The sequence below is a fragment of the Suncus etruscus genome, chromosome 1 (assembly GCF_024139225.1).
Source record: "Suncus etruscus isolate mSunEtr1 chromosome 1, mSunEtr1.pri.cur, whole genome shotgun sequence".
In the NCBI taxonomy this organism is placed as follows: domain Eukaryota; kingdom Metazoa; phylum Chordata; class Mammalia; order Eulipotyphla; family Soricidae; genus Suncus; species Suncus etruscus.
The window spans coordinates 139,484,669-139,507,744 of NC_064848.1; the positions used below are offsets into that span (position 1 = coordinate 139,484,669).

General features: G+C 46.0%; 1 protein-coding gene across 2 annotated transcripts; it reads left to right on the plus strand.

Moving 5' to 3' along the window:
- Positions 1-11,278: 11,278 nt before the first annotated feature.
- Positions 11,279-17,910, plus strand: CPA1 (carboxypeptidase A1). 2 transcript variants are annotated; one of them, XM_049775119.1, is made up of 10 exons: positions 11,279-11,343; positions 12,347-12,428; positions 13,023-13,256; positions 13,449-13,550; positions 13,859-13,976; positions 14,086-14,186; positions 14,770-14,860; positions 15,292-15,491; positions 15,926-16,010; positions 17,723-17,910. In XM_049775119.1, the coding sequence occupies exons 1-10, from the start codon at positions 11,279-11,281 to the stop codon at positions 17,908-17,910; spliced, it is 1,266 nt and encodes a 421-aa protein (XP_049631076.1). The 2 variants fall into 2 exon arrangements, with proteins under 2 accessions (XP_049631076.1, XP_049631081.1); XM_049775124.1 differs by having other exon boundaries at positions 13,859-13,966; positions 14,076-14,186.
- The last annotated feature ends 5,166 nt before the right edge of the window (positions 17,911-23,076 follow it).

The following is a 23,076-nucleotide window of genomic DNA, read 5'->3' on the forward strand; positions in this document are numbered from 1 at the left end:
GTGATATCTCTCTTCTCTTAATTCTGTGATATCTGGATCTCAGACAAATGACTCATCCCCAGAAACATCTTGAAGAACTATGCTGGTTGAACCAGCACCTTTGGTTCTAGTCTGCAGTTTGTTGAAAGGAATGAGACAAACAGTGATTGTCCAAGTGACAAGCTCGTTGCATACCCCCGAGAGGGATAGTTTGGGCTTATTCATTTAGTTTCAGCATCGTTTTCCCCTGGCTCCCATCCTGAGGCCTTAATATACAGTTGAAGTACAAAGTTATTGACATACAGCTAATGTACAAGACTGGGGCATTTACATAGATGTGGCCATCCATCAACAGGGCCCTTTAAAGTAAAGCGTTTAAAGTAAAGTTGAAAGCAGTGAAGTCATGATAATCGCCTAGCAGATGCATGGTTCTTGTTTGGGTGCACATTTCAAGTCCTCATTGTCTAAATTGGGCTAAACCTGTTCTACCCCAGAGTTTTACTCCAAAGTCCTGACTTTGGGGTTTTAATTAGGGGGACATTTTTTTGCACAATTCATGTTTAGCATTTGTTTTAACTTTAAATTTTCAATCAAAGTTCTATTAAGGAACCACGATTTACAAAGTTCTTGATAGTTGAGTTTAAGATGCCACATTAAGTGAATTGAGCCACAAATGGTATTTCAAGGGGGTCCTAGAGGGAACAGTGTTGAGACTCAAGGAGTAGATAAGGGGGGGATGGTCTCCACAGAATCTGCACTTCTGCCTGCTTCCATTTCCAGAAGATAGGGGCACTGTACCTAGTCTTGTCACACACACCCACACTCAATGATCCATTCACTCAATAAATGCTTGTGAATAGGTCACCAATGTCTGATTCCTAGGAGCTGTGAAGGAGATAGGGGGAAACACTGTCCACCTCCTTCTCTCCTCAGAGGCATCATGGCAGTTAGGTCCCGAGCACTTGCTCCAAACCAATGATTCTCAGCCAAGGGCCATGGCTTCCTGTGGGAAGAATCAAGGTTTCGTTTATCAGAGCCAGATCTTTTGTCTGTTGCTGCAAAAGAAAAGGATCCAGGGGTCAACTTGTTGCTCCCTGGGCAACTCAGAATCCTTGGATGTTACTACCAAAACAAGAAGAAAGTAGGGTAAAATAAGAGCAAGCCTGATTTTCCTCTTAATCTATAAAGGGGGAAAGAATTTTTGTTTGCGGGCCCGGAGAGATAGCACAGCGGTGTTTGCCTTGCAAGCAGCCGATCCAGGACCAAAGGTGGTTGGTTCGAATCCCGGTGACCCATATGGTCCCCTGTGCCTGCCAGAAGCTATTTCTGAGCAGACAGCCAGGAGTAACCCCTGAGCACCACCGGGTGTGGCCCAAAAACCAAAAAAAAAAAAAAAAAAAAAAAAAAGAATTTTTGTTTGCTTGCTTGTTTCTGGATCAGAATACTGCCTGTCTTTGCACTTAGGAATCACTTCTGGTGGTGTATGGGAGAACATATGGGATTCCAGGGATAGAATTAGATTGGCCATGTGCAAGGCAATCACCTTACTTGCTATGCTATCTCTCCAAAAGGGGTCAATCTTTGAGCCAGTCAGTAAAATGGGGAGATTGGTGACCCAAAGTCCAGGTGTAACCATTTCCAGTATGGCATCTGAATAACTGGTTAGTGATGTCCATGCAAGGCATCTGCAAGGGCCACTCAATAGTGGGGAGGAATCGTTCTGTGATTTAGCTCTAAGATTGGTGAGTGATGTATGGTCTTAGAGTGGAGTAAGAAGACTGAGATGTCGGCCAGGCAGCCCATCCAGCAGCCAAGGTAGCCCAACGGAAATCAAGAGGGACCTGAGGTGACATGTTTAAAAACATCCCTAGGTACTTTCCAGGGAAAGATCCAGCCACAGAGAAGGACAAAATCTCAATTTCCTAAAGAGGTTGAGCTGCTGTTGCTTTAAAACTGGAAGTGACTTGAGTGAGCAAGAATTTCCCAGCTAAAGGTTTTTCTTCTTAGTAGATATTCAAAGTCATGAGTTAATATGAGCTATAGGTAAATTAAGCAAGTTAAACCTTTGCACACTGGAGTCCGTGTTTATGCCATCTGTTCAAATATTTTTATTTCATCCTTTGGGGGGAGTATATGACAGTATTAATAAGCTCCCTTTTCAGATAAGAGAAGCATGATTTGGAGAGGATTTTAAAGAGCTGATGAGACCATTCTGCTGAGAGATTTGAACTTGGGCTTATCTAAATTTAAATCACCTCATGCATGCATGCATGCCAGGCATGTGCTTCAGACCTTTGAGCTACTTTCCTAACCCCCAGGGACTTGTTTTTCTAGGCAGTAGAATCTTTGTGAAGCAACAGGCCCACAAAAATCAGGGCAAATTATACATAGATGGACATGGAGACTATCATGCTAAGAGAATGAGTCAGAGGGAGAGGGACAGACATAGAATGATCACATTCATTTTTGGGATATATATATATATATATATATATATATATATATATACACACACACACACACACATAGTATCTGAATAATACGCAAAGACAATAGAAATGAGGGTCAAGAGAATTGATCATGGCAGGAAGCTTGCCATAAAGGTGGTGGATGGGAGGGGAGTGCGGTTAGGACAGAGAAGGGATCGCTGTAACAAAGCTCGTTGGAAACAATCACTCTGGACAAGAACTGGTGCTGCAATGAGGTAAAGTGATATGTATAATGCCCTTTTAGTAATATGATTGCAAACTACAATGCCTAAAAGAAAGTAAGTGTGGGGAGGTGAAGAAGAGAAAGAGAGACTAAAAGAGGCAGGCTGGGGACAAGAGAGAAACTGGGGACATTGGTGGCAGAAAATGTGCACTGTGAGAGGATGGGTGTTGGAACATTGTATGTATTAAACTCAATCATCAAAAACTTCCTTTGAGTGTTTGAAGCACACTCAATGGTGCTCAGAAATTACGCCTAGTGGGCTCAGGTGACTATATGGGATGCCCAGGATCAAACCCTTGGCTGCATGCAAAGCAAATGACCTACCACTGTACTATCTCACTCAGTCCCCATCATTAACTTTTAAATTATTTTTACTTTATGTTTTTTGATTGTTGGGTCACACCTGGCAGCGCTCAGGAGTTACTCCTGGCTCTATGCTCAGAAATCACTTCTGGCAGGCTCCGGGGACCATATGGGATGCTGGGATTCAAAGTACCATCCTTCTGCATGCAAGGTAAATGCCTTACCTCCATGCTGTCTCTCTGGCCCCAACTTTTTAATTCTTAAAAGAGCTCTTTTCACTGTATCTCACAGTGATTCAATTAAAGTCATGGCAGAGGCTGGATTGTTAGCAGGGCAGGAAGAGCATTTGCCTTGCACACAGCTGACCTGGATTCGATCCCTGGCATCCAATATAGTCCCCTGAGCCCACCAGGAGTGAGTCCTGTGTACAGAACCAGGAGTAATAACCCCTGAGCACAGCTGGGTATAGCCCTAAATTAAATAAAAGGCAGAAACAGTTTCCCACATTTTTGTTGTTGTTGGGGGCTTGGGAATCTTAAATTACCACCTTCCTCAGGTCCTTCAGTGACAAACTAAATCCTGTCCACCTTGTTCAAAAATCTTATTGGTATTTGGACACCTCAGCCTTCACTCACCAACCCAGTCCTCACTATTTCCTCTCAGTTTCATAAGCACCAAAGCTCCTTCTCTGTCAGGGTAGGTGTAGCTCTTGCTGGTCTAGAACAGTCTTTCATTTCTCCTTGCTTCAAATGACCCACCCTACACGGCTTCCTGTATTATTTCCTTAATAAGTCCTTTTAGAACTATTTGCTTGGAGTATAGTGTCTTTTAGTCTCTTTTACAAGGCCTTACTTCCTTGATGATTCATTAACTTCTTTGTCCATGTGTCATTGCTGATCTTTGCAATGAGCTTGAGATCTGAGGTGATGACCAGGTGAGGACTCTTCACCCTCACTCAGTTCCTGTCAAGCAAATAGTAAGCATTCAATATTTGTTGAAGAAGTATTTCTTCTTAACCACTTGTAACTGAGGATTAGGTTTCACATTATGTGGCAGAAACGTGCCTGATTGTGGCTTCTCCAGATCAGGATTTCATTTCTGTCATATAATGAGAAATTACCTGAGGTGAGTAGTTCAGGCTAGTTTTCAGACTATTTGAGGCTTTGGCCACCTTGACCCTTCTAACCTCTTCTGTTTGGGCATTTGGCCACCATTTTGACCCTTCATCCAACATTATGCAACCTTTTACACAATGTTGGACACTGTCCAGCATATGTCTGTAGAGCAGCAGTTAGAAACAATATAGTTGATCAACTGTTTTTCAACCTTCGTGTACCTGTGGGGTGGTGGTTTAAGAATGCTGCTTCCTTTCACTGTAATCACTAGACTGAATTTCAGGTAAAAAAGGTGAGGGGCAAAAACTATGATCCAAAGGAGTTGGAGGATCCATAGACTTAAACTAATATCCTATTGCTTGGTTCTGGGTCATGTGTGCACATCTAACTGCAAGGGAAGCTGGGAAGTTGTTTCTAGGTGGCATGCTGCTGCCTCCAATATAATGAACAGTCAGGAAGAATGACTAGTGAGAAAAAAGCCAACAGAATCTGCTACAGTTTCTCAGAAGGGTCTTCAAATCAAGTGCCTTCAAATCAAGTTCTTTGCTCTAGTTCATCAAGTGACTGACTTAAACATAAAGCCATAGAACTTTACAAAAGAAAAAAATACTTTCACTACTTACAGTTCAACTTTCATCTTGTAGTTGTCAAGACTAGAGGCCTCTGGGTCACCTGATTTGCACAGGCCTCCTGTGAGCCTAACAACTGAGAGGAGATTAAAGTCAGGGTGTCTTCCCTTCACAACTGAACAATTTCCTTAGCAAGTTACAGGGAAGTGATGTCAGTTTGTGCGTGGCTATGCATATTTAAAAAAAACAAACAAACACATTTTAGGCATGTGTACTTTAAAGATATTACAGAACAATTTCTTTTGCATAAAATATGAAAAATATTTTTTATTTTCTTCAGTATGTAACAGTAAACAGGAGCTAATTTTTCTTACATTCTGTCTGGTTCCCCTCACCCAACTTACAACAAACTGCTCTTTTTAGGTCCATTTTTTTCATCCTTTTTTCAACCAGTAAAATTTATGAGCATTTATTTAAAAGAAAAAAAAAAACACTGGAAAAACTGGAGAGAAAGAGCGATTATACATATGGAAAGCTATAAAGAACCACAGTGAATGTGCTGCGGTTATTGCTTTCTTACAAAAACAAACCAGGGAGGCAGTTTGGAACGTGAAAGGGAGCTGTGTGAAGATAGAGGCCCAGGATGATGGGCACATGGCGAGGGTCCAGCAAAACCACTGAGGGGGCCTGCTGGACACTTCCTCCCATCCTCCTTTATCTCCCCACTTGGTCATGCCAGACCAGGCCAGAAAATGACTTTACACAAAACCAAACAAAGATTTGAAAAAACTTCTTTAGAAAGCACCAGGCCCAACAACCATTTTGTGTAGGCTGAGAGAAGCCAGGGAAACGGGGTCTGTCAGAACTTCCTACATGGGGGAAACTGTAACACGTCACAGATTTGGAGGCACAGGAAGTTCTCTGCGGGGAGTTCTCTGAAGAACAACCCCAGTCAGTCTAGCCTTCAGAGACGCTCCTTCCCTAATCTTTGGGACAGTCCTCAGGAATGTTTGCTCCCTTTTTTGGCTCATGTTCCTGAGGCTCTCTCTGGTTGGCCACTTGCTTTCTCTCCACCTTTGCCAAACTCTCCACCGCTCCCATCCCTCCATCAGTCTCTCTCAATTCTCCAAAGCAGAGTCCTGACCACAAGGTGACATATCACAAATGTTCCATGGGAACACAGAAAGGGAATTTAGTGGAGGAATTCAACTGGAGTTGGATAGCAGGCAATGGACTGTGTGTTTTTGTGAAGTTACCCCTACACTCTTCCTCTCCTCTACTTCTGCCTGCTCCCCATGACTGGAGACTTATTCTGCCTTTTACCACCACCTCTAAGTGTAGAAAAGCTTCTCCAAGTGCTTCCAGCTCCTCTCTCAGGCTTGAGAAGAAGCAAATGGTTCCTCTTACCATTTTTCCTGATTTGGGGGGTGGGGTGTATTCCCACACTCACCAGTGTTCAGGGATTGCTCCAGGCTCTGTGTTCAGGAATTATTCTTGGTGGTGCCAAAAATTGGGCCTGGGTCAACCACATGCAAGGCAGGCATTGGTTCTGCCTCTCTCTCCATCATTTTCTCTTGCACCTCATGGGATATTGTTTTTGAATTCCTCCTCCTTCTATGTCTCTCTGCTGTGGTTTGGGCTCTGACAGGATGTTTGTTTGTTTCTTTTCTTTCTTTGTTTCTTTCTTTCTCTCTCTCTTTCTTTGTTTCTTTCTTTTTCTCTCTCTCTTCTTTCTTTCTTTCTTTCTTTCTTTCTTTCTTTCTTTCTTTCTTTCTTTCTTTCTTTCTTTCTTTCTTTCTTTCTTTCTTTCTTTCTTTCTTTCTTTCTTTCTTTCTTCTTTCTTTCTTTCTTTCTTCTTTCTTTCTTCCTTCTTCCTTCCTTCCTTCCTTCCTTCCTTCCTTCCTTCCTTCCTTCCTTCCTTCCTTCCTTCCTTCCTTCCTTCCTTCCTTCTTCCTTCCTTCCTTCTTCCTTCCTTCTTTCTTTCTTGACCTGGGTTTGGGCTGGGTGGGTGTGGGAGGACAGGGATGAAGGGAGACATAGGGAGAAAAAGCATGTGTTGGAATATTTTTTTTCTTTTTAAAATTTTTTTAATATAAAAATCTTTATTTAAGCACCATGATTACAAGCACGGTTGTAGTTGGGCTTCAGTTATAAACAGAACACCCCCCTTCACCAGTGCAACATTCCCACCATCAATGCCCACCCCCCTCCTTCCCAACCCCTGCCTGTTTTCCAGACAGGCACTCTAATCCTCGCACTCATTAAGATTGACAGGATGTTACTAAGGACCCCTTGGAGTGCCTCTCTCTTCAGGGGCCCTTCCACCCAATAGCCACAAAAAAATTCTGCCTCATTTTGGAGACAAATGCTAGCTTCCACTTTCAAATGTCAGTTCCAAGTTTTCAAAGTCAACAAACAAAATAGACTCTGCTGGGTGCTTGGTTATGAAGAGAAACACAACAAGGCTGCTAAGGGGACTTTTTCCACCCAATTATTTTTGAAGCCCCCAAGTCCTGAGACTCCCCCCTCCCCACTGCATTCTTGGTAGGATGTGACCCCTCTCTTCCCATGCAGCACTTCGTGTATTTGCCTCTCATTGTGGCTCTATCCTGATCTTTCCACCTGCCTGGCAACTCTATCTAAGCCCATCTTGAGTGTCACCATAGTTGTTGTGGGTTGAATGAGGAAAAACAACAATGTCCTAAAATTGTAAGGTGCCCAGCTGAAAAAGTTCTGCTGGATTCATTTCAACCAACTCCATTCTTTTCATTTACAAGGAAACTGATGCCCAGGATGGTAGGGACCTTCCCCCATCACAGAATGGGTTGGTAGCCCTCTACTATGGCAGCACGTGTGCTTTCATTTTGCTCCCAGCTGAAGTTAGATATGTTTTTGCATGATCTGTGCATTTCTTACTTAGTACAGGATGATAACCCAGCAAGCTGAAAAGGTTTGAGGGGGAAAAAAAATGAACTTTGTTGGCTTATTCCTGGGGCTGGGACAGGAGTAGGGTGATGTAGTCTGCCTCAAAGTTGAGAGGGGACTCCTAAGAGGATATGTAGGTGTTTTTTTACATTACTTTTTTTGGGGGGTGGGGTCACACCCGGCAGTGCACAGGGGTTACTCCTGACTCTGCACTCAGAAATCGCCCCTGGCAGGCTCAGGGGACCATATGGGATGCCGGGATTCTAACTACTGTCCTTTTGCATGCAAGGCAAACACTTTTTACCTCCATGCTATCTCTTCCAGCCCTTTTTACAGTACTTTGTTTTGTTTTGTTTTGTGTATGTGTTTTTATCAGGAGAAGATCACTGGGTAGGAAAGATGAGAACTATCCACTGGATTCTACCCTGTGGTGCTCTGGTTCTCATGGACTTTTGTCATGAGCAAAGGGATACCAAGTATAATTTTGAACATGTGAGCCAGAGAGAAACAGTTCACCAGCCAGTGCTGTAAAATACATAAATGCATATATATACATATATATGTCATACATACATATATACAGATATATAAAGACATGAGTTGTGAGATCACCTCAGAAGCTTTGTTTCTAACCCCTTAGACAAACAGTTCTGAAGAACCAGGGTAGTGGTAGAGAAATAATACCAAGCCATTCAGGAAAAGATAATCATGGCAAATGTGGCCCTTGCCTTGTGCTTTCTGCCTCAGCCCCAAGTCAAAAAGTGTGATCAGTCACTCTGACTCTTTCATTTTGTGCTCTCTGCAAGGATAACCTTGTCCACCATTCACCTTTAAGACCTACCATGGGCATTGGGGAATGTTTCTGTTTCTGCCTTTTTAATAATTCAATCTATAGATTTTGATTTGGGAACTTTGAACATTGCCTTAGAGCCTCTATTTAGCATGCTGGAACATTTTTCAACCATTGGTTGAAAGCTGTCAGATTTGTGTACTGCACATAGGTGTGGATAAAAGAATGTGGAATAGTGCCTCCTAGCTTTAGGAAAATGTCTTTCTCTATTACCAGGGCTAGAGAGATAGTACAGGGGTTAGGGTGCAAACTTACCATGTAGCCAACCCCAGTTCAATTCTCAGTACCACATGGCCCCCTGAACTTCACCAGGATAGATGGTTAAGGTATTCCCTAGCACAAGAGCTGATCAGCACATCTTTGGGCCTTTGATGTTGAATCATCAGCTCAGTGTCCCAAGAACCATTAGGAGTGGCCTTTGCTCCTCCTGAGCACTGCCTTAGAGGCTTGTTCCCTGGGAGGTCCACTTCCCCACCCCAAAGATTTCTCAGCTAAAATTGTATTTACTGCCTTCAGACAACAGAAACTATTTAAAATCATAGTAAGTCTCTCAATTCTTTTTTGTGTTTGGAGGACACATCCAACTGTGCTCAGGACTTACTCCTAGCTCTGCACTCAGGGATCATTCCTGGCTGGGTTTGAGGGATCCTATGAGGGTGCTGATGATTGAATCCTAGTCAACCGTGTGCATTGATGAACCATTGCTCTAGTTCCAAATCCCTCAGTTCTAATAGTTTTTTCTTCTCATAGACACAATAGCAGCCCCAAGGAGAAAAAAAGAAAATGTTTATTCTTCCATAAAATTCTTTTCAAAGTGGAGCAACAAATTTGACCATAAAGAGAGAGAGGGAGGGAGAGAAAGAGGGAAGGAGAGAGAGAGGCAGAGAGAGAGAGAGAGAAACAGAGAGAGAGAGAAACAGAGAGAGAGCACAACCTGGTCTAGAGAGTGGAAAAATATTTCTTGAAGCTGTTTGGATGCTCCTCCCCTCATGTCTCATGACAAATCAATCCTGTGATTTCCTGGCATCAATCATGTGCAGAAGAAAACAGGATTCCTCCATTCCATGGCCTTGGACCAACCTGAGAATTTGTTCCCAAGCAAGGAACAAATGACTTTGCCAACAGGGAAGGCCTGGGCTCAGCTAGGAGGGCACAGGGAGGCCCTGGTGAACTTGGTCAGTGTGGTTACAGCTAGTTCCCCTTTATTTGTGTCCTGACCCTTGGGACCTGGCCTTGACTCCAAGGCCAGCCTGGTGCTTTCTTTCTCATGCTAATAGGGCTTGGTCTTCTGCCTATTCCTACAGCTTTTAGCTTTCCTAGGACTTTCTTCCTGGCTGAACCAACATGTATGAAATGAATCCATGGGGGTGGGGTGGTGCTAGGTTTCATTCTAGCCAACTGGCCTTTATTGAGAGTCAATGTTCAGCTCCTTTGAGGTACTTTGGAGGGACCTAGGAAATTAGACTTCCAGTTCCAGCCATCCAAATTCCCTCGTTCATGTCCTGCCAGCACCAGCCCTTATTTCCGGTTGCAGCATCGAATGACTCTTTTCCAAGCTGGCATGAAAGTAGATTAAATTTCTGTCCAAGAGCAGAAAGAAGGCTGGCTGGCAAGGTAGTGCCCTTGCCCCAGACCTCTCCTGTTTTCTGATGAGTTGGTCTTTTCTGGAAGAAAATCACAGGAGGTTCAGCAGCTAGTGGACGGTTTACTAGCTAGTCCTGTGTCATGTAGAGTATGTGGATAACAGATGAAAAACTTTTGATTTAGGAATAAAGAAAAAAATATGGTTTTCACAATGAAAATCTGGGAAAGGGTCTCCAGCATCTTCTTTCCTCATGGAAACCAATGAAAAAGGCAGAGAACACTGCAGGACACCAAGCCTTGAGGGAGGCTATGAGGAATGGGCCAGGTACAACTCCTGATTGAAGTCAATTTAGCGTCTCTTTGGTCTGCAAAAATAATATGCAGGGAGCAATTATGGAGAAATATATGAGAGATTATGTTCCAGATCCAAGGAGTGGGATAAGCACCCCCTAGAAAAATCCTATGGTCAAAGTCTAGGATCAGATGTTACCTCCCTGGCAGTCTCTCCTAGACCCTCCTGTATGTGTTAGAGTGCCAAGGGCATATAGACCCTGCAACTTTTCATATTAATTCCTACCATCATTTGACTTCCCTTCTCCCACTGCCTAGACGCCTGCAGTCTCCTCTCGTGCTCCCTCTCCAGCACCCCAAGTCAGAACTACCTGATCAAAGCCTTGTGGCTGTGTGTGTGTGTGTGTGTGTGTGTGTGTGTGTATGTTTGTGTGTATGTATGTTTGTGCGTTTCTTCCAGCACCCCACCAAGATCACCATGGCTGATGGTGGGCTGTAACCCCTGGGTAGACTCTGCCCAGGTAAGAACAACTCTGAACAAAGTTGGGGGTGAGGGTCCCCCTTCACTCTGTGATGGGCATGGAGGGGATAACAGAGTAGGACATAGGAGGCACTTGTAGGGCTCTCTGGAGACTCAGCATTACCCACACTCACTGCTGGGTCAGCAAGTCAGACTGCAGCCAGTTGAAGTGCCTGAGACTAGGCAAGTGGGGCCCTGGGCATCTCATCATAGTTTATCTCTCCAGCTGCTCAGTTCCCTGAAGCTTTATCAGGGAAAGCGAGGAGGCACCAAAGTTAGAACTCCCACCCCACCTCGTGAGACAGGACCCAGGTGCTGGGTGGACCTGCTCCAAGTCCAGCCTCGCCACCTCCTCACCTCCCTGAGGCCCCTTTAAAAAGCTGTGGGGCCTTCTCACAGTCTCACTTGACCATCCCCTGCTGGCCACAGTATGAGGGCGCTTCTGATTTTGAGTGCACTCCTAGGAGCTGTCTTCGGCCATGAAGACTTTGTGGGGTAAGGGAGGAGAGAGGAAGGGGTGCTCCAAGGCGAACTGGAGAGAACTTGGCCTGCAATCAGCTAGTGTCTGTGGATAGGCCAGGGCAGAAGGCAACAGAAGGGAACTCCAGCTGAGTGGGACAAGGGCTGAGGAAGATCCGGTCTCAGGATGGTCTCCTGGGCCCTGGTGAAATCTCAGTTCTGAGGAGAGGTTGTCATGAGGAGGCCTGGCGGCATTGAGGGCTGGAGCGCTAACACAGTGATAGGGCATTTGCTTTGCACGTGGATCACCCGGGACAGACTCGGGTTCGATCCCTGGCATCCCATAGGGTCCCCCGAGCCTGCCAGGAGCGATTTCTGAGCCCAAAGCCCCGAGTAACCCCTGAGCGCCAATGGGTGTGGCCTAACCCTTCCCAAAAGAGAGAAATCATTTACATAGGAGTGGGGACAGCAGTCATGACTACAGTCTGTCCAGAAGGTTCAAAAAACAGGCTTCCGGGGCCGGAGAGATAGCATGGGGGTATGGCGACCTTCTTGCAAGCAGAAGGTCGGCGGTTCGAATCCCGGCACCCCATATGGTTCCCCGAGCCATATTTCTGAGCATCGAGCCAGGAGTAGCCCCTGAGCGCTGCCAGGTGTGACTCAAAAAACAAAACAAAACAAAACAAAACAAAACAAAAAAACAGGCTTCCATGGGGTGGAGAGATAGCGTGGAGGCAGGGCATTTGCCTTGCATGCTGAAGGACAGTGGTTCGAATCCCATATGGTCCCCGAGCCTGCCAGGAGAAATTTCTGAGCGTAGAGCCAGGAGAAACCCCTGAGCGCTGCTGGGTGTGACCCCAAAAAAACCAAAAGGCTTCCTAAGACCCTTCAGGTTTCTCCTACTGAGAAGTATGTGTGCATGTGTTGAGCATGAAAGTGTGTCCCTGTATGAATGCACGTGAATTCATGTGTACTATGTATGTGGTCAGGTCTGCATGCCTCCCCACACGCTCTCTGTCTCCCCTCCTGCTCTGCCCAGGCACCAGGTTCTTCGAATCTCAGCGGCCAATGAAGCCCAGGTTCAGAAAGTGAAGGAGCTGGAGGAACTGGAGCACCTGCAGGTCAGACGGAGGAGGACATGCTCCCGGAGTACCCAGTGAACCCACCCAGGGCTGCCAGAGCACAGTTTCTCTTACCTTAATCCCCCGACAAGGAGCCAGGGGCTGTGGAGTGAGCATGGATTGCTTGGGTTGAGAGATAATCAAGGGAAAGGTGCTTACCTGGTAGGTAGCTGACCTGGGTTCTATCCCTAGCACTTCATATGGTCCCTTGAACCCCATCAGCAGTGATCCCTGAGCCTCAGCCCGAAGTAAGCCCATTGCCTGGTTTAACCCCAAAAGCAAACAAATATAAAGAAGTAACCATGAGCCCCAGGTTCAGAATTTCATTGCCTTTGAGCACCCTTAGAGCCAAGAGGGAGCCCCAGCTTCCCTCCAGGACCTTTCTCTCTCCTATTGCCTCAAAGCACCTCCATGCACTAATCTTTCTGGTCATTCCTCTGATCATACTGGACACCGGTGCCTAGGGAATCTCCTTCCCCCTCTGCCTTTCCTCCCTGCTGGTGTTAGGAAGTCTAATGCTACCACATGTCCCCTTGCTCCTTAGCCTGCTGTATAGACCACCTGCAATGACGGCAATGCCCTTGTTTTTTGCAGCTGGACTTCTGGAGGGGCCCTGCCCAGCCTGGCTCCTCCATCGATGTTCGAGTGCCCTTTGCCAGCGTCCAGGCTGTCAAAATGTTTCTGGAGACCAATAAGCTCAGCTACAACATCATGATTGAGGACGTGCAGGCACTGTTGGACGAGGAGCAGGAGCAGATGTTCGCTTTCCAGACTCGGGCTGCCAACACTGACACCTTCAATTATGCCATTTACCACAACCTGGATGAGGTGCTCCGCCCATTTCAGGGCCACTGCCTTCTTCTCTCAGCTCAGGCTCTGCACCCCATAGCAGAACTCAGCCAGAGGCAGGGATCTGGGTTTGCTTAGTGGGCATTCACAGGCTGAGCTGAGAATGGAGACATGAGAAGTGGGAGACCTCAAAGCTATTAAGCTCACTTTACCTGGCCTTTCTTATCCCAGATCTACAGCTTTATGGACATGCTGGTGGCCGAAAACCCCCAGCTGGTCAGCAAGATCCAAATTGGCAGCACCTATGAGGGCCGCCCCATCTTTGTGCTGAAGGTAATGAGCTCCCCTTGGGTGCAGGTCTGAATTCCTCAGTGGGCACGTACAGATACCCATCATGGGTGCTTTGAGGCTACTCCAGGGTTCTCATGAAATGACACAGTGCAGGAAGTCACCCAGATATACCCCAATACTGGTAGTAGGGCAGGATAGACAATGGCTGTCCCAGATGTGAGGGCAAGAGGCCAAGCTTTTGTGAGGCCTTGGCCAAGTCCAGCCCCTATATCCTACCTGAGTCTGAGATCTCCAGGGTGCTGGTGGCCTTTGGAGGGCACAGGAGATCATGTGTTGCTCTTCTCCTACAGTTCAGCACTGGCACCCAGGGGGAGAAGCGTCCTGCCATCTGGATCGACACTGGCATCCACTCCCGCGAGTGGGTCACCCAGGCCAGCGGGATCTGGTTTGCTAAGAAGGTGAGCTCGGGTGGGCAGAGTAGGGGCTTTGGGTGTCCCTGCCCACAGAAGCCCTGACTCCCCTTTCCTGTCTACAGCCATGACACCCCCTTGTTCTCTCTCTGCCCAGATTGCCCAAGACTTCGGCCAGGATCAAACTCTGACCACCATTCTCAACAGCATGGACATCTTCCTGGAGATTGTCACCAACCCCGATGGTTTTGCCTTCACTCACAGCAAAGTACAGACCTTCTCTTCCTCACCCTGGAATCCCATTGGAATTGGGGATGGGCAAATCTGAGCTAGAACAATTTTTCCAGCCCTGGCATTCTTCATATTGGGGTGCTTTGGGATCATGGGCAGTATAGCGGAATCCTTACCTCACTAGATCCCTCTGGTAATCTGCCCTCACTGAGGTCCCCCATTTCAGATATGACTCCAATGATTTTAACCGGGGAGCCCCTTGGGAGATGGCTAATGCCATACCTCCCTGTCTGTGGTTTTTATGACAACAGTGTCTTGCAAACCAGCACACCATATGGGGTAGCCCTCATGATTTTGTTACCTCATGCCTGAGATTCCCTCAGCCACATGCTCCCCACCTGCCCCCCCCATTCTTCAGCCATGTGTACCACATCTTCCTCCTGACCTCCCACGAAGGGAAGGGGGTTTCTGAGCCAGGTTGTGTCCACATCTGTGGTTTGAATCAGTTGGCTCAGTGTGTCCTATGGCGGTGGGTGGCTATACTGCTCTCTGAAGTCTGGCCTGGCTTTGAGGTTCAGTGTTCAGAAATGAGACAATGAACGCCCCTTTTACTTATCCAGAATCGCTTGTGGCGCAAGACTCGTTCCCGCACAGAGGGCTCTGCCTGCGTCGGGGTGGACCCCAACAGGAACTGGGATGCTGCCTTTGGGAGTAAGGCCCTGGGATTTGGGAAGCAGAGCGGGAACAGTGGCTTTTTCCCTGCTTCTATTCTGATGCCCCACTCTTGCTGTGCCCCATAGTGATCTTGGAAGTTGGGGTGTCTGCAGCCTCTCCAGGGGGTTTCGGCAGGAAGGTAGCCTGAAGGTCTTTGCTTGTGCTTGGCCTGGACAAAACTCTGACCCAGTGGGAAGTTCTGAATCCTACCTTGGGGATTTTTTTTAGCTTAATCTCAGCCCCTTCCTTCATGGACACTTCACTGCCAGAGCTTCCTTCCCTTCCCTCCCAGCACTGCCCATACCCACTGGGAGCCAGAACATCAGCCTTTGGCACCCCAGCCCACCCCTAACAGTGCAAGGCCTGGCATCTGGGCTGCCAACCCAGGTGGATGCCAGCAATGCCAACCATGTCCTCCCATCCCATAGAGCCTGGAGCCAGCAACAACCCCTGCACTGAGACCTACCACGGCAAGTTCGCCAACTCCGAGTCAGAGGTCAAGTCCATTGTGGATTTTGTGACCAATCATGGGAACATCAAGGCCTTCATCTCCATCCACAGCTACTCCCAACTCCTCCTCTACCCCTATGGCTACACCAAGGACCCCACACCTGCTCATCAGGAGCTGGTAGGTCCCACCCACCCCAGCCAAAGGCAGCTTCTGGCAAGTTTTGGGGTGAAGGGTCATCCATCATCACAGCTTAAAGGAACCCAGAATTCCTGTTCCCCGATAGAGAAAGCAGCGGGGTAGGGTAGGCTATCTGGGAAACTAAGGCCCAGGGTGGAGGAGTGCACTCTGGCATGCAGCAGAGCCATGGACAGGGTTAGACTGAGTGTGACACATGAGTCCCTGCTTGGAGCAGCTCTATGACTGGGAAGGAGACTGTGAGGAGGAGAGGGCTGGTAGCTTGGCTGCAGAGAGTTGGGAGAGCCCTCCTGCACTCTGCAGACCCCATTGTCCCTGCTGGGTGCTGCCTTTTCCAATTGCCTGATTACTCCTCAAGGACCCTGCTTTTCTGGGGTTTCTGGCCATGACAGATAATCTTGCTCTCTACCCTCTAGGACCAGCTGGCCAAGGAAGCAGTGACAGCCCTATCTGCTGTGTATGGGACCAAGTACAAGTACGGCAGCATCTATACCACTATTTGTAAGTGAACACGGGGGTGAGGGTGTGTCTATGCAGTGGCCCCAGGTCAGAGGCAGCTCAGCTTGCGTTTCCTGACTGACATAAAAAGTTGTTGAAGGAGGTTTGGGGCTTGGAGCATAGGTGAGAGGCAGGAGCCCATGGTGTCTGGCAATGATGTCAAGTGACTGGGCAGGTCCTTTCTTTCCTGGGTGACCTCTGCCTTTTATTGTGTCTGTTTGTGAAGTTCAGCTTCATACAGAGATAGGTATTTTGTCCATTCATCACCAGAAATTTCATGTGAAAACCACTTTGAGGCACTCAGCTGGGGGATTTAATCCTTGGTTTTGATGGCCTATGCCCAGCCCTGAGTTGTGTGTAAGGGGGATGCAGTGTATCCATAGGAAATGACCAACAGCAAAAGTTTATGAAGCACCTGCTGTGCCCCAGGCTTTGCTCTGTATACTTGGGCTGCAGACAGGAGTCAATAACTATCAGGGAACTTCCTGCGAGGAGAGATCCCACCCATAAACATTTGGATGCAGCAAATTAGGTGCTAAATGCTAGGGAGGAAAAGAAAACCTTAAGCAGGTAAGGGAGTATAGGTAAGGTGGACAGCTAAACGTCCCAGAAGAGAGTAAAATTTGGATGAGGGTTGTGGGGAATTTCGGGAAGGAGATGAGGCTATTTGAGGAAGAACAGTCCATGCAGAAGAAACTTCTAGAACAAAGATTTTACCATGTGGGAATTGGGAATTGATGCTTTTTTTTTCTTGTGGTGCTGGTGGGGTGGGGATAGCGAGACCCAGAAAACTGCCCAAGAGAGTCTTCTCTAGGTAAGGGATTGGAGGAGACAAAATGGGTAGTGGCAGGCCTAGTGTAGAGAAGCAGAAGGGTAGCAGCAGAGATGACGACAGATGCGGTATGAATAGCTGCAGTCCTCAGTCTTGGGGGGATTGAGGGGTCACATCTTCAGTCAGGGCTGGCCCTACTTTGGGACCTTCTTTGCAAATGGTCAACCCTGAGTCACCAGTTTTCCATTCCTTTGATGTTGCCCAGTTTAATTTTGATCGAAGGGCTGGATCATGGCTCAGCAGTAGAGAACTTGCTTTGCCTGTGTGAGGTCCTGAATTCCAACCCCAGCACTGGCAAAATGAACTAACTTTTCTTGGAGGCCCTGACCCCACTGGAAAGTAGCTTTCCAGTTAACATCCCCAGTTAAATTTTATTCTAGGCAGTTTCCTTCAGAAACATCCATTAAAGAGGGGCTTTCACTGTGACTCAGACCCTTTGCACTTTCCCTTGCAGACCTGAGCTGAGAGGGTGTGTGTGTGTGTGTGTGTGTGTGTGTGTGTGTGTGTGTGTGTGTGTGTGTGTGTGTGTGTGATAAATCTGACTACCCAAGCAGGTATCTTTGGTATATTTGGAGACTTGACCCGGGCATTTGTTGGATGAAGGCAATTTTCTAGGGGGGCTGTTGCAATCAGAGGTATTTTTTGCATGCCCAGTATGAGAAGCCTGGCCAGCCAACTTGAGTCTCCTGAGATGAGACCCTTTGGCCAGCAGGAGCTTCTTGAGAGGAAACTGCTTGGTCAATAGCTTCGGTCAATACTTGAGAATATGGTCCCAGGAGCCCAGGAGTCATGACCTGAGGCTCCAGCCTTTGGACCACTGGTCTGGCCCATAGAAATATTTCCAAAGGGACTGACCTTTGCTCTCCCATCACTCTTGTTGCAGACCAGGCCAGTGGAAATACTGTTGACTGGACCTACGATCAGGGCATCAAGTACTCTTACACCTTTGAGCTCCGGGACACAGGGCGCTATGGATTCCTCCTGCCAGCTTCCCAGATTGTGCCCACAGCCCAGGAGACATGGGCAGCACTCATGACCATCATGGCTCATGTTGAAAAACACCCCTACTGAATGGGGTCTGGGACCCTCTCCTCTTCCCTTCTGGCCCTATCAGCAAGCCAATAAAGTTTGAAGTGTACAGAGAGCAGAATCTCTGGGCTATGGCATGCCTGCCCTTTTCAAACTGGGGCCCAAGTGATTTTATTTCTGCAGGCCTCCTTGGAAATGTGTGGGTGGTTGGACTAGATGACCCTTAAATTCCCCTGCATTCTGAGTCTTGTGAAGTTGTATCCAAGCGGCATCTGGTTTAATGAGACCACCCTGAGCTGGGCTCATCAGTGGGGTGATTTGTTCGTACCTTTAGTAGCAAGCAGCAGCCACAGCTGCTAACCAAATAAATGCCCAGCACCCCGCAGGGCAGAGGAATTCAGCTTATTACAATGGTCTAGCTGGTTGGATCCATTCATCAACAAAAGCAGTAACCTTGAGTATGAAAGAGAATCATCCTCGTGGCCCCCGGCTGTCCCAAAGAGATGTTGCAGTCAGGCAAAGCAAATTTCTGTCCAGCAAAACATGACCTCCCCCCTCCCCCGAATTACATAGGGATAAAGCAACTAGGTTACATGGACTGACTCACTGAAAAGAAAAAAACAAGAGCTTTTATTCCTTGTTGGATATCTTTAGGGAGACAGGTAATTTTTTATTTGTTCCTTTTACTGCATCTCTTTCGCACAATCTGCATATTCCCTCTTCTGATCCACCCTCTTGTCCATCTAACACTTTCCCTAGCTACTACCTAGAAATTAATCTTTCTCTGTAGGCTTAGTGACTTAGAGGTGATTTTCCACTAGCTGCTCTCATTCTGCAAGGGATGTCTCGACTTAATTTTCCAAGCAAGAATCTTTTGTTTCTTTCTACATTCTATGATGTGACCAAAGAGAATGCAGAGCTCACAGAAGAGGGAAGTGTGTGTGTGTGTGTGTGTGTGTGTGTGTGTGTGTGTGTGCAAGTATACATGAGTACATGCATTGCATTGTGCATGTGTGAAAGAGGGAGATTCTTGGAGTATATTTGTGTGGGAAGGAGCTAGTGTGTGTGTGTGTGTGTGTGTGTGTGTGTGTGTGTGTGTACTTGTAGAAGGGATTGCATTTATGTTAGAAGGGGTATAATGTGTGTATGATTGGGAGGGAGTGCTTGAGACGTATGTAAAAGTGTATTTGCTGGAGAGGTTGCATAGGGGGTATGTGCAAGAGGGGGCACATGAGGCGTGTATATGTGTATGCGTGGGAAAGGGTGCTTAAAGGGTGTGCTTGTGCATACACAATCACCAGCTCCCCACACAGGGGGCTCTGAGTACAGAAAAGCAGCCCCTCCCTGTAACTGCCAACAGAGATGTCACAGGCAACTTCACTGATCATGAAAGATTTTCATCCAGAAGCTTATTTTAGTGTCATGTTTGTTACCAAAGATGACAAAGATGGTTTAGAAAGGATGAGGTTGATTAGATCTATCTGGTATACACCACCATATAAAAATACACATACACAACAAACATATATATGTATATATACATGAGAAAATTGTGTTAAGTGGTGCTTCTGTCTTTAGATATATACGTATATATATGAGAAAATGGTGTTAAGTGGTGTTTCTGTCTTTAACAGAAAGATGACCTAAAGATTTCCTAATTCTTCCCCTCAACTTGTTATTTTTTTTTTTTTTTTTGGCCACGCCTGGTAGTGCTCAGGGGTTATTCTTGGTTCTGCACTCAGGAATCACTAGTGGTGAGACTTGGAGGACCATAAGAGATACCTGGGTTCAAACCCATGTCAGACCATGTCAGACATAGGCAAGGCAAGCGCCTTATGTGTTGTATTATCTCTCTGGCCCCAAGTTATCTTTTGGGGAAATACTTGCTTCAATCTATTTAATAAGAGAGTGTTGAGAAACTGAAGTCCATTTTACTGCTTAGCTTGTACAAATGAAAAGCTGATCTTATTTATTTTTGGCTTAATAAAGATTAACAAGCAAAGAATTAAATTAACAAGACAATCTATCATTTTACAAAACCAAATTATATTGACACTTCAAGGGCTGATTGCTTCCCTGAAAATAAGCTGGGATCCCTGATAGCAGGAAGCATGTTGGCATTCTGGCTCCAGAACCATCAGCAGAACTGGGTGGCATCAATGCTCAACAAATATTTGTTGTATGGACGATTTCCAATTTTACTAATGAATTTATTCATTTTATAACCTGTATATATTGAGACCTGCATGTTATTTTGATTCCCCAGAAACACAGGTTAGTTAGAAAGGAAGGCCCTGTGCAAGTCTTCAAAAGGCCAATATAAGCCAAGGACTATAGCATCGGAATGAAAAGTCCAGGTGGGCAATTACATTAGTTTTTACCTTTTGGGCCATCCCTGGTGGTGCTCAGGAATCACTCCTGGCGGGCTCAGGGACCATAAAAGGTACTAGAGATCAAACCTGGGTGCTTTATCTGTACTATCTCTCCAGCCTCAACTGCATTATTTTTTTTTTTTTTTTGGTTTTTGGGCCACACCCGGTAACGCTCAGGGGTTACTCCTGGCTATGCGCTCAGAAGTCGCTCCTGGCTTGGGGGACCATATGGGACGCCGGGGGATCGAACCGCGGTCCGTCTCCTAGGCTAGCGCAGGTAAGGCAGGCACCTTACCTCCAGCGCCACCGCCCGGCCCCTCAACTGCATTATTTTAACACTTCATCTCACCTGAATCTATGGCCAGTCTAAGCACTTAACAATGTAATAAATGCTTTTTAAAGGAAGTCATGAAAGTTATTAATGGTTAAAAAATTTTTCTGATGTGGGAAGAGCTGTACATTTTACTTACAGACATTTAAAAAAGCATCTTTTGTTTATTTTTTTGCATCTTTTATTTTTTTTATAAATCTCTGGATACATTTTTTTTTTTATAATAAAAGCAGAAAGCTAAAAGAGAAACAGTACTTTCAGGAAAGAGCATTAATAACCTGGAGGGAGAAAGCACACTTAGAAGTAAAAGGGGTTAAAAAAAAAAAAAAGACTTAACTATTCAAAAGAAAAATAGGCAAGAAAAACAGGCAATCCCCGAAGAGAAGGCACAAAAAGCTAATAAAAGTATGAAAGATACTGATCCTCTGGGTGATTTTTTGCACATTAAAGAAAAACATATATCATTTTTTCTCCCATCAGAATGACAAAGAATAAAAAGACTGACAAGCCAGTGTTATCCAGTGGATGAAGAAATAAGGCCTGTCATCCACTTTGAGGTGGGAGGATGGATTCATACCGCCTTCCTGGAGGGCAATTTAGCAATAGAAATCACCATTTTCAACATGCTGCCTCCCCCCAAAATCACTGACAAGAATTTGTTTCATAAAAATATTCGAACAAGTTCAAATATAAGTACACACGATACTAAATGTAAAAAATTAAACAGAAGGAAAGAATGGAGTGCTGAGATACCAGTGTTGAAATCGAGATGATGAATTTCCACTAGGGAAGACTGGAAGCCATTCTGGGCTGAGCTGACATGGAAAAATGGTCATGATCTACTAAGTGAGAGAAGCTGCCGTGTGGCAGAAAGTCTCAAAAGGGATCGTGGCGATGGCTGCACAACTCTGTATGTTTACTAAAAATCATTAAATCATATACTAAAAACAGGTGAATTTTATGGTACATGATTTATTCTTCCACCTATATGTTTAAAAGAAAACCGAAAGACAAAAAAGCAGCTAGATACAACATAGTATGTTGAGGACAAATCCCACTGTTTAGTTTGAAACACCCAATGCCCCCTTTCTTTGTTGGAAGGAGGCAGAGCCACTGAAATCATTGTTCTCTTTTAAGAGTGGTGGGGGATTCCCTCTTCACGCTTTTCTGAGTTTCTTTCAATGAGGTTTCAGAATCCCACACAGAAAACAGTTTCAGACACATGGGATAATCTGTGTGTCAAGTTATATACCCGTTTATCAACCAGCTCAATGGGCATCTTAATTTGTGCCTAGGTTCTCTTGGCACAAAGGGAAAACTCATGTCTTTTTCTCTGAGTCACACTGCACCACCTTAGCCGGAACGAGACAGCAAGCTTATCTTTGCAAACACTGGCATGTCAGCGAGGGCTAAAGCAGTCTCTGTCACAGAAGACAGTGGTCCAGGTCCTACCCACTTTGCTGCAGTTCAGGAGGAGGTCCCTCAATGCCCTTTGACTTACAATCAGTTCCACCAACAATCTGGGGAACTGATTATACTAATGTCTATTCTCCAGGGTTTCTCAAGAATCTTTGTTTAAATAAACTCCTCTGACTTTTTATCTGGGTCTGTATATAGGGTTCTTGGTGTGGCCTGTTGGGCCACGAGTGGTTCTGGAGAACCTTTCGGGTGGTCTCTTAAATTCATACCTGGGTGTCCAGCTTCCTAGCCTGAAGTTAAAATTGAAATGTCATTGAACACAATTCAGATATGACCTCACCAGTCCCTCATCCAGTGCAAGGCTATTCATCATCTTGGCAATAGTTGTAAGGGTAAGTTGCAAGGGATGAGGTGAATTTGAAGATGAAGACAGACTAGCTCAGAGAACTCTGAGGACAGAAGCATCGATCTGAACATACTCTAAGAACCAGATGCCCCTTAAGGAAACCAATATAACCAACCAGAACATTCAAATGGGTCAGACAGAGCTCAGAGAATGCAGTGCAACTTGCCCCTCAAACATGAAAGGCCATCAAAGGGTAATGAATTCTTCCCAAAGCTCCTAGGATCCACATTAATCCGGCAACTCAAATGGTGAGGATCAGCGAACCACCCCAGAGACAAAGTCAGCCTGATGTTTATAGCCAAATTTAATGTTGCAAATGAAGTCTTCTGCTTAACCACAGAAGTGGTGTTCAACAGCACACCAGGAAGATGCTAGGAATAAGAGCTCCGTTAACAAGAACTGGAGGATTCCCTGGAAACCCTGGCTGCTAGCCAGGAGCCAATTCCCACATTGGACCTTCCGGCCTGAATCAGAAACATCCCAACGGCAAGAACCAATCAGACACTAATCATATCAACATAGTTTATTGGATGAATTGGGGCTTTCTGAGTGGTTCCTTAATCGTGGCTTATTGGATGAGTGGCCTGTTTCACCTGCAATGGAGTGGAAAGTTTGTGACTCTAATGAGGCCTCACTGGTGCCAAACAACAGCAACCTCAGAAACTCAAAAACTCATATCT

Coding starts and splice junctions, on each gene's coding strand:
- CPA1 (XM_049775119.1), top strand. CDS start 11,279: ATGAGGGCGCTTCTGATTTTGAGTGCACTCCTAGGAGCTGTCTTCGGC. Junction 14,861..15,291: donor CTGGGATGCTGCCTTTGGGA/GTAAGGCCCTGG, acceptor CCCATCCCATAG/AGCCTGGAGCCAGCAACAAC. Junction 16,011..17,722: donor CAGCATCTATACCACTATTT/GTAAGTGAACAC, acceptor CTCTTGTTGCAG/ACCAGGCCAGTGGAAATACT.